The sequence below is a fragment of the Nannobrachium achirus genome, assembly GCF_963921795.1.
Source record: "Nannobrachium achirus genome assembly, chromosome: 4".
In the NCBI taxonomy this organism is placed as follows: Eukaryota; Metazoa; Chordata; class Actinopteri; order Myctophiformes; family Myctophidae; genus Nannobrachium; species Nannobrachium achirus.
Window position 1 is genome coordinate 12,865,869 of NC_137813.1, and position 10,473 is coordinate 12,876,341.

At 42.4% G+C, this 10,473-nt stretch overlaps 1 protein-coding gene across 1 annotated transcript in view; it reads right to left on the bottom strand.

Moving 5' to 3' along the window:
• Positions 1–9,830, bottom strand: part of grin2ca (glutamate receptor, ionotropic, N-methyl D-aspartate 2Ca) — a gene marked incomplete at both ends in the record, with an annotated part of 125,170 nt that extends 115,340 nt beyond the window's left edge. Inside the window, 2 exons of the mRNA XM_080723949.1 lie at positions 5,211–5,480; positions 9,624–9,830. Of these exons, the coding sequence (XP_080580075.1) occupies positions 5,211–5,480; positions 9,624–9,830 (477 nt within the window). The remainder of the gene's footprint in view (positions 1–5,210; positions 5,481–9,623) is intronic.
• Between the last annotated feature and the right edge of the window lie 643 nt (positions 9,831–10,473).

The window sequence follows — 10,473 nt, forward strand, 5'->3', positions numbered from 1 at the left end:
ACTGTGTCCACTGCAGTCTGTTAGCGTTCTGTGCTAAGATAAGTACATCTCCAACTTGTCTGCTGTCCAGTGTTGCCAGGTTTTGTTTGTGAGAGAGAAACAAGCAACCTAGGTCTATGATTTTTTTATTATTATTTTGTGTGTGTGTGTGTGTGTGTGTGTGTGTGTGTGTGTGTGTGTGTGTGTGTGTGTGTGTGTGTGTGTGTGTGTTTGTGTGTGTGTGTGTGGGGGGGGGGGGCAAGTGGCCAAGACCTGAGGGCAAGTAGATCATGACCTGTACTTGCCCGACGGGCAAGTGCCTCTGAGACCTTAGTGTCAACCCCTGTTATGTCATATTGTTTATGTCCCAAAAACGTTTTTCAAAAGGTTTGAGGATGAATTACCACTCCTGAATAGAGAGCCTCTCTCATTTTTGAATGGCTCTCAGAGCATTTTCAGCTGCAGTACCACCTTTGGCCTGAACTGCGAAATCTGAATGATGGTGTTGTAGGGGGATAAATAAGTCGCTCTGCCCGAACCCACGTAAACACGGGAACATGGCGGTCAGGGCTCGGTCTTTACGACCATGCGTGAGCTACGATGGGATAAAATCGCTTTGGGAAACTCGGCCAATGTCCTTAGGCTCTGTGGATTAATTGAATACACAGCCCAAATGTTTTGCTGTACCTCATGCTGTTTACAATATTGACTAATAAAGTATCCAATCAATAAAAAATAAATAAAAATACAACATGCCCCGCAAGGGCACATTCACAATGGCCTCCAAATTCCCGTATACAGCAATACACCCAGCCTATCACAGCAGATGACTTTTCCACACACGTGTGTGGAAAAGTGATAGGCCGGCACGCACGCACGCACGCACGTGCGCGCACACACGCGCGCACACACATGTGCGCGCACACACGCACTTCCAAATGTCTTTTATAGCCGTATACACGTCAGAAGCCTGCTATGAAGTGAGCATAAATCACAGCTTTATGATGGGAGACGTCCCATAAAGACAGCTGGGGTAATGTCATTGGTACCCCTGGGATTTTATCCAAAATGTTCTTATAGCCGGAACATCGCGTAATACAGTAATAAATAATGATGATATGCTCCATAGGTGCACGGAACTTGTCAGAACTGTGAAGTGAGCGGTGCCTTGATAGAGTTCATTTCGTTAACCTACCATTAAAGGAGTTGTTCACTCCCAAAATGACCTTTTTTTTCTATTGATTACTCACGCCATGGAGACTTGAGTTCAATAGCTTCTTATTTTATTTTTATTTTTTTTGTATTTGATGCATTCCTAAGAGTGATTATAGTAAATGTAGCCCCATTGATTCCGGATGGGGACCCAAATGCAATTGCGGTCCCCATCCAGAATCAATGAGGGTAAATCTTTTGTAATCAAATTATTGTCTTAGGAATGCGATAAATACAACATTATTTTATTTAACTTTATAACTCTAATAAAAAAATGTTTCTATGATCAGTGGTGCTCAAACCTTTTATTGTCAAGAACCCATAGAAATATATGTACGGTATTTGACCGCTGACTCCCATCTCAAAATATTTTGTTCCATGTATTTGTGTATTAACTGGATAACTGCCAGGCGCCACAAGGTGCCGCTAGAGTGCCAGCCATTCGTCCATAAGGCTTCATAGTAACATCCGGTTAACCACGAAGAAGTGGCTTGTGTTTTTTCTGCAAACAGTGTTATGAACGTGAAGTGGAGGCCGAGAGCTAACAGTTAGCTATCGGCTATTTTTTTTTTTAGAAGACCGATCTGAAGCTATTCAGCCGCAAAAACAACTTTTCCACTGCACTAGGAACACAGTTCAGAGAAAATGAGTTCTAAAGATGTGACTTTGTATTGGATTGGGCGGCGCGTTTCGGCGACGTTACCGGATTACGGGCCGGTGGAAAGAGAGCTTGGTAGGCGGCTTGGATCCAGGGCTAGCCCGGGGCTTCGTTGAGGCCTCAGATTATTTAATTCATTTTATTAAAGGAACCGAAAACTTTCGGTTTTTGTAAACCTTAATACGTCTTGCAAAAATAGAGTTTTTTTGGGGGGGCTCTAAACTTTATTCTAAACCATTTTCAATGGAATAAATCGTCGCAACATGTAGCATGGCTCGTTGGAAAGCGATGGACGAGCCAGGACCACCCACGTCGCTACTAGCAGCTCAGGGTAAGTAAAATAGCAAAAAGAAATAATAGTATTGGAATGAAAAAAAGAACCGAAAATATTCGGTTTTAGCACTAAAAGAGTTAAGGCTGAGAGCGCTCTTGGCACAAGCATTTCATTGTATCTGATGTACTTTGTATGGATATACCGGTACGTGACAATAAACTTGAACCTGAACCTGTAACACCGGCGTGCATCCACGTATTATAAATCAAAGCCTTGTGTTATCGATTGGACCTCGAGACTCAAGATAACTAAACTTCAAAACTAGATTAAAATCCAATAAGGCATTTTATGGGGGTCTGGGTGTGTATGTGTGGATGCTTATTTAAGGTGTCTTTCCATGAATGTATAATCGGGGGAATGGGAGAGATTGTGTGTGCCTGGGCTAAATGTTGTGTCACATTTATTATGAAAAACAATCTCACAAACACAAGAGGGAGAGAGAGGGGCAGGGGGGGAAGAAAAGAGAGGGGGGGAAAAACTGTTTGGAAAGTGGATTCAGATGGAAATCGAGGGCGTTTGCGTGGATGTCATTATTCGTCCCACCGTTGGACGCCCTGTGAGCTGCATACGCAAACAGTTGTGGGCTAAAACACTGGTTCTCAACCAGTCCCCAGAAGATTAACTTAATGTGCAAAAAATAGTTTTCTCACTCAACAGTAAACAAACCAACTTAAAGTTTGAGTGTTCTACTTTACTTAGTCCAGGCGTTTCGGGCAGTATTTTGATGTAATCGTGCACTTTATGAAAGAAGCATGAAATTTGGCACAGTTAGAACATGCCATATGGAAAATTTTTAGCTATAGGGGCATCGCAGAGAGTATCAGCACATTTCTGAAGTGACAATTTAAGGACTTTTTAATACCTCTGAAATGACAAATTAAACATTGGCCAAATTGTCGAATATTAGAGGCTGAAATTGTGAAAATAGCAGATCTACATGCTCACAATGCCTCGCGAGCATGTAGATCTGCTATTTTCTGGGCTAAAACATGAGCAGATATGCAGTGTTGGACAGTCCATACTCAAGTACTGTAGCCTACTTAAGTACAATTTTGAGGTACTTTAACTTGACTCGAGTATTTCCGTTTTGTAATAATGTATTAATTCTACTCCACAACAATTCAGCGGAAAAAAGTGTACTTTTGACTCCTTTTAAAATTGGTTTCCAGTTACTCTGCAGATTTGGATTTCTATGGTCTCCAACAGGCAGAAGGCATGGCCGAGAATATATTTTGCACGCATGCGTCCGTGCGCGCTTGCGTGTGTGCGTGAATGGACGTCTGTGAACAGCTAATCTCCGGCACCGTTGGCTGATAGATTGATAGATAGATTCCCGTGTTCTCACCTGATACTAACAATAAACCTCCGGTCTACTTATTTGCTCAGTTACTTTTGTACTTTCGACTTAACCCATTTAGTGCTCCAGCCTCCAGACATGAACGGGTTAAATGTCTAGCGTGCCGCTCACAGGCTCCTATACGCATCCATTGTCTTATTTTGAAGGCCAGAAGTCCATTGCGTAAACACTTCCCGGTTGACGTCATGACGTCATTCAACGGGAGCGGTCGTCATCCCATGCCGATCCTAAAATGGCCGATCGATGCCTTTGTTATTATGTTTTTGTAGCGAGAATCTAATGCCATCCTTGGCTTTAAAAGTGTTGTTTGGAGATAATGGACATTAAAGATGAGATCGGCCGTCGGCCTCCATGTTATGGGATTACTATTTTGTGCACGTGGATCCGTGATGATGATGAATCGGCGAGGCCGATCGTGCCCAGACCTTCCGCCGGTTTATAGGGTAAGAACGCCAGCGTTACTCTATATACAGTATTTTTAGCGAGTATACTCGGGATCGGCACTCTAAATACTTGAGTATTTTTCACGAGTATACTCAGGATCGGCTAGAAATAAAGGAGTATTTCACAAAAAAAATAAAAATTAAAGTATTGCAAACGTCTTGAAACCTTGAGTTAATGGAGATTATTTTTTCAATATGTCAATAATTTGATGACCGGGTCAGCAGGAGACTCAAAGGTCGTCAAACTATTGATTGAGAAATGTGACTGAGATGAAATTACGCGTAAAGAGTAAAGTGGAGGTCAGCTGCCTGGCTGCTGCATATCGTCGGCCATTTCCCGCAACTGAATAAATGTTTTCTTTATCGCGGACGTACCCGCCTCAACGAGTGCCAATTTGCAAGGAGGCAATAAAGCTGCAAGGCTCATAACCCAGCGACTGACTGGGCTTATGCCTCCGGCGCTGTGTTGTCGTTCTGCACACACCTGCATAATGCCCCCAGCTTCTCTTATTGGAAAGTGGTGTAAGGTACATTTACTCAAGTACTGCACTGTAGTACAATTTCTACTTTACTGGACTATTTCCAATTTTCTGTCATTTTACTTCGACTCCACTACATGCATCTCAGAGGCAAATATTGTACATTTTACTACAAATAATTGAAAACTTTAGTTACTATAGTTACTCTGTAGATTCTGATAACTATTACAAAAGTCGAATATTCGACAGGACTGGTCAAACTGTCAAATATATTAAGTAAGCAAGAGGCGAACATTGTGAAAATAGCCGATCTACATGCTCACAACGCCTCGCAATGCGAGGCGTTGTGAGCATGTAGATCTGCTATTTTCACAATATTTATCTGCAGAACCGAGTCAAATTAAATGTAATACCTACAATTCAAAGTGCTTGTCAGGGTGGGGGTCCCCAGTTCAAATATGTTTATTTTGGGGGTCACGGCCTAAAAAGGTTTGAGAACCCCTGGTATAGAGCAATAATAAATTCATCCACCAGGTGCATTGACAACTCATTCTTATGACTTCCTATCTAGCCAAGCTTTATAAACCATATCGTTTTTAAAGAAAAAACAATAAAAATAAGCGAATATTCGACTTTGGTGAACAACATCGAATAGTGACTTTGATATTCGAATATTAGAATATTCCAATATTTTGTGAATGCCCTACCACACACACACACACACACACACACACACAAGCACACTGACCTTGTAGGGCAGCACCACGGCCGAGCCGCCGCTGATGCCCACGATGGGCACGGCCGTTTGCGTGCTGATGAAGTCCAGGATCTGGGCCACGGCCTCGGAGCCCACGTTGTCCTCGAACACCACGCCGTGCACGCGGTTGGCGGTGAGCGTGTCGCAGATGCGCGTGAGCAGCGCGCGCGGGTTGGTGTTGTTCACCAGCACCGTGATGGGGTTCACCTCCAGCGGCAGGTCCAGGAAGTTCTCCCGGCTCAGACGACCCTTCACCTCCGCCTGGTGGTGGTGGTGTAGCAGTGTTGGGGTTAGGGCTGTCACAATTATTACATAATCGTCTAATCGTGACTATTTGACATAATCGCGATTATTTTTCATAATCGTCATAATCGTTTCCATGTTGAAAAATGTTCCCATATAAAAGTCAAAAATTGTGGAAATAGCAGATCTACAAGCTCACAACGCGTCGCATCGCGACGCGTTGTGAGCTTGTAGATCGGCTATTTCCCATGTTCTTTTCCAAGTGTAAAGTTGTCAAATATGTCAGTCGTTTCTTTATATATTTGGGTTATGTGTCATATCTACCATGAGCAACTTCAAAGCCTAAAAGCCAAACAGAAATGTAATTGTCAACGACGAAAACACAATTAAATCGTTAATCGCATTTATTTGAGTGACAAATAATCGTCATGTAAAATGTTATAATCGTGACAGCCCTAGTTGGGGTTTGGACAAACACACGTTTTGATTTCGTTTTGGACCTGGAATTATTCTATTGAAAAATTAGCAGATCTACAAGCTCATAGCGCGGCACAGAGTGCCGCGCTATGAGCTTGTAGATCTGCTATCTTGAAAATGTGTGCAAATCTTTGGATATATAATTTTCAATGCAAACTTTTGTAACTCAAATATTTGCTTCTGCATGGGCCAACACATTTTGAGATGGGGGTCCGCGGCCAAATACATGTAATTTTGGGGGTTCACCTCCAGAGGCAGGTCCAGGAAGTTCTCCCGGCTCAGACGACCCTTCACCTCCGCCTGGTGGTAGGGGTGGGCGATATGGAAAAATACAATATCACCATATTTTCCCAAGCTGCATCACGATGCGTGATTTTATCACGATTCTTTTTTCAAGTTGTTTTTTATGGTTATTTTTCAAGTTACTTGACAAAAACCAGACTCTCTGGGTTCCTTTTGGGAGGTCCAAATTGAACTTTACAAGTATGTAACTCTGACAGCATACAAATGAAACCAAATGGACCCTTACGGGTCCATTTGGTTTCATTTGTATGCTGTCAGAGTTAAGTGGAGACCTTGACATTTTAGAGTTTGAGAACTACTGATTTAGACCAAAATGCAGGTTTAAATTGAATTCTCCAATGAATCTCTGTATTAACGATTAAACAGGATTTTTTTACAAGGCTCCCTCAATTGCATCACGATACATACGATACCTCTGAAAAGGCATATCGTGGAGACATTGTATCGTCTCAACGATAATTATCACCATATCGCCCACCCCTACCTGGTGGTGTAGCCTCGTTGGGGTTTGGACAAACACACATTTAAGGCCTTTCCATACTTCGACTGAAACCGCCGTTTTCGGTCAAAAGGTCCTTTTCTACCATAAAATGATATCCCTCGGGACTTCTGAAAAGCATTGGACCGAACGAGAGTTCGGAAATTTGCACGTCGGAAAACACAACTCACCGAACATTTCGGTCGAAGTATGGAGAGGCCTTTAGATTTATAGTTTTGGACCTGGAATTATTCTATTGAAAAATAGAAGATATACAAGCTCATAGCGTGGCACCAAGTGCCGCGCTATGAGCTTGTAGATCTGCTATCTGGAAAATGTGTGCAAATCTTTGAATATATAATGTTCAATGCAAACTTTTGTAACTCAAATATTTGCTTCTGCATGGGGGGGTCCCTGGGACAACACATTTTAAGATGGGGGTCTGCGGCCAAATACATGTAATTTTGGGGGTTCTTGGCATGAAAAAGTGTGAGAACCACTGATTTAGAAGAGGGATTTAGAAGATACTTATAGAATCGGGTCAAAAATATTCAAATAGCAGATCTACAAGCTCGCAGCGCGGCAATCTGTGCCAGCTTGTATATCTGCTATTTTTTTAATAAGCATAAAATAATGGTTGAAGTGGTTCACATCTAAAGTGACACAGATTTGCGTTCAGGCCTAAATGGGTTTTAATGAATGAATGTATGAATTAATTAATTAAACAGTAAGATTCCCTAATCGGGAGATAAGCGACCGTCAGGTTTTGCATACACAAACTATGCTGTTAGAGTTACAGACTTGTATTGGTCAGTTTACAGTTTACAGTTTAGGCATTTAGCAGACGCTTTTAATCCAAAGCGACTTACAATAAGCAGATAAAAACATCACAATAATAAACAAGATAATATGTCAGTACATCAACAGCAATATAACAAATGCAAATGGATATCTATCTAGAAAAAAAACCACAATATAATCAAAGTTCTAAAAACCTAAAAAACAAATGCTAACTAGCTTCATGTATGGTCATTGATTTTTCTGTAGTGCTGAGGGTTTAGGTGGAGTCTGAAAAGGTGAGTCTTCAGTCCACGGCGAAAGCTAGCGAGTGAGTCCGTTGTTCTAAGTGCGACAGGGAGTTTATTCCACAACTTGGGGGCCAGGAGGCAATGGTAGCCAAGTAATATGGGAAATGGGACAGATCCATGTCGATGACACAACTTTAGAGATATTGTGTACGCTTTGCGTGATTTTAGGCCAAAATCTGTAGGAGCAGTGTACAAAAATGTGTTTCTAAAAATCTGCCTGATGGTGGCGCTAAATGGGACAGATCCATGTTGATGACATGACTGTAAACATACTGTGTACCGCTTTGCGTGATTTTAGAAAATAGGGCCCTAGTTAGATAGTGCTTTACAGACAAAGCAGCAACATCAAGAGAGAGAGAGAGAGAGAGAGAGAGAGAGAGAGAGAGAGAGAGAGAGAGAGAGAAACACACACATGTGTATAGTCAGCCCATAGTCAGCCCATAAAACAATCCTTATAAACAGATGTGTTTTCAAAAGCGATTTAAAAGAGGACACTGACTGCTGGCCTAAGACCCATGGGCATGCAGGGCTTTCCATGGTTCACAGTCTTTGGAGTACAATTCCATTTAGTTTCCCTCATAGTTTAGTCATCTGAAATGTCAAAACATTTTAGTCGGCTGAATCTACAGTCGATTTTACTCTTAGTTGCATGCTGAAAGTAGACGATTTACAACACCTGAGCGCAACCACACATAAAGGCTACTGGATCTCTTCTCCACTAGTCGCTCCCTGACATTTTAGTCTAGTTTGTATTTGTTGAAGCGTCATATTCATAGTTTTAGTCATCATAGCTTTGTTGTTATTTAGTTTCTATTCAGTTTTCGTCAGTGAAGCCAGTGAAAAATAGCAGATATACAAGCTCACAGCGCGGCACCAAGTGGCCGTGCTGCAAGCTTGTAGATCTTCTAATCTTCTTCTAGAAAAATTGAGAAAATTTGTGCAAGTCTTTGAATATTTTGACCCGATTCCATAAATGTTTTCTAAATCCTTCTCCTAAATCAGTGGTTCTTTTTCATGTCAAGGACGCCCAAAAAGACATGCATTTGATTTGGCCACTGACCCCAACTCAAAATATGTTGTTCCAGGCACCACCCAGAAGCAAAGATTTGAGTGTTTCGCTCAAAAAGCATATATATATATTCAAAGATTTGCACCAATTGTCACCATTAAAAAAAAAAAAAAAAGGAAAAAATTGCAGATCTACGAGCTCGCAGCGCAGCACTCGGTGCCACGCCGTGAGCTTGTATATCTGCTATTTCTCAATTGCTAACGTATAAAATAATTCCACGGCCTAAATGGGGTTTAATGAAGCAATAAGCCACAAGAGGCATTGGTTACCTGGTATTTTATAATGGCTGAGAGGCGTGGTGAGACACGAGGCGACACGTGTCTCCTCCAACCCTCTCAGCTGTTATAGAGGGTACGCCTGTGACATCATCATCACATGGAAGTTATGCTGGAACGCCTACTGAGTGGCAAAAAAATACTTTTTGCCCTTGACAGTCCTTACATCCAAACAGAAAAGTCCTGTCTGATTGCATTAAACGACGTTGAACGACGTTACTCACTTTGCCACTCACTTCGCCACTCGATTTGTCATTCACTTTATGCATGCGCATAAAGTGAATGTATATATATATAAAATACAGGTAACCTCGTGCTTTGCGTGGCTTATTGCTTTTCTAAAACGGTTACATTATGGCAACATGAAAAAATCATAGACATGTACCTGGGGTTGATATAAACTGGGTGTGGATTATAGTCTCATCTACCACAGCAATTAAAGGGAAACCAGCCAATCAGAATCAACGTTACCTGGTAGGTGGAGCCGCTGAACACCACGGCTACGTTGACGGCGGGGGTGGGGCTGCCGAACGGCCGCGCCCGGCAGCCGGGGAGCGCCACGCCCAGGCACAGCAGGAGCAGCGACAGCAGCAGCAGCGGCGGCGGCGATGGTGACGGAGGCCGCGGCGCTGGCGGCCACCACTTGGAGGCGCTCAAGCGGCCTAGACGCACGCCCATCTCGGTCGCCTGCTACCGCCTGTATGGTGGAGAGGGGGAGAGGATGAACATGTTAGATTAATGTTTTCCAGGCACGTGCACACGTAGACATCAAAGGGGGCTTGAGCCCCTGCCCTTTTATTAGTACAGGGGGCTAATACAAATGTTGGTACCACCCAAGGTGACCGTAAAATGTTGGATTTCCTTCTTCGTACATGTCTGTAGTTTATATTTTGGTATGATAACCCTTTCTGAGAAGTAGCTTAATTGATGTTATCATCACCTGCTAGAGTTGGTGTCCCATTAACTTTACTATACAGGGGAAAAAAGCTAAAAATGAATCTGCTTTAAGTAGCATAAGGGTCAAACTATGGGTTTTTCATGATTCTTAATCCATTGCAAGCATCTGTTTTGCCCAAAAAACATTCCTTGGGCTAAAACGGACACCTAAAACGTGTGAAAAGTGATGACTTATCACTTTTTATCCTTTTTTCAAACCACTAAACCGTCGTTTTTAGCCCTCTCAAGACCATGAATGCAATTTTTACTATGGTGAAAGAAATGCAAATGCCCTCTTTCCATGCCATACCTGAAGGCAGCATTCAAGAGAATTGCCTTGTCCAAACTCTCCTGAACTTGAATGCAGCATCTTATGTTGAAAGAA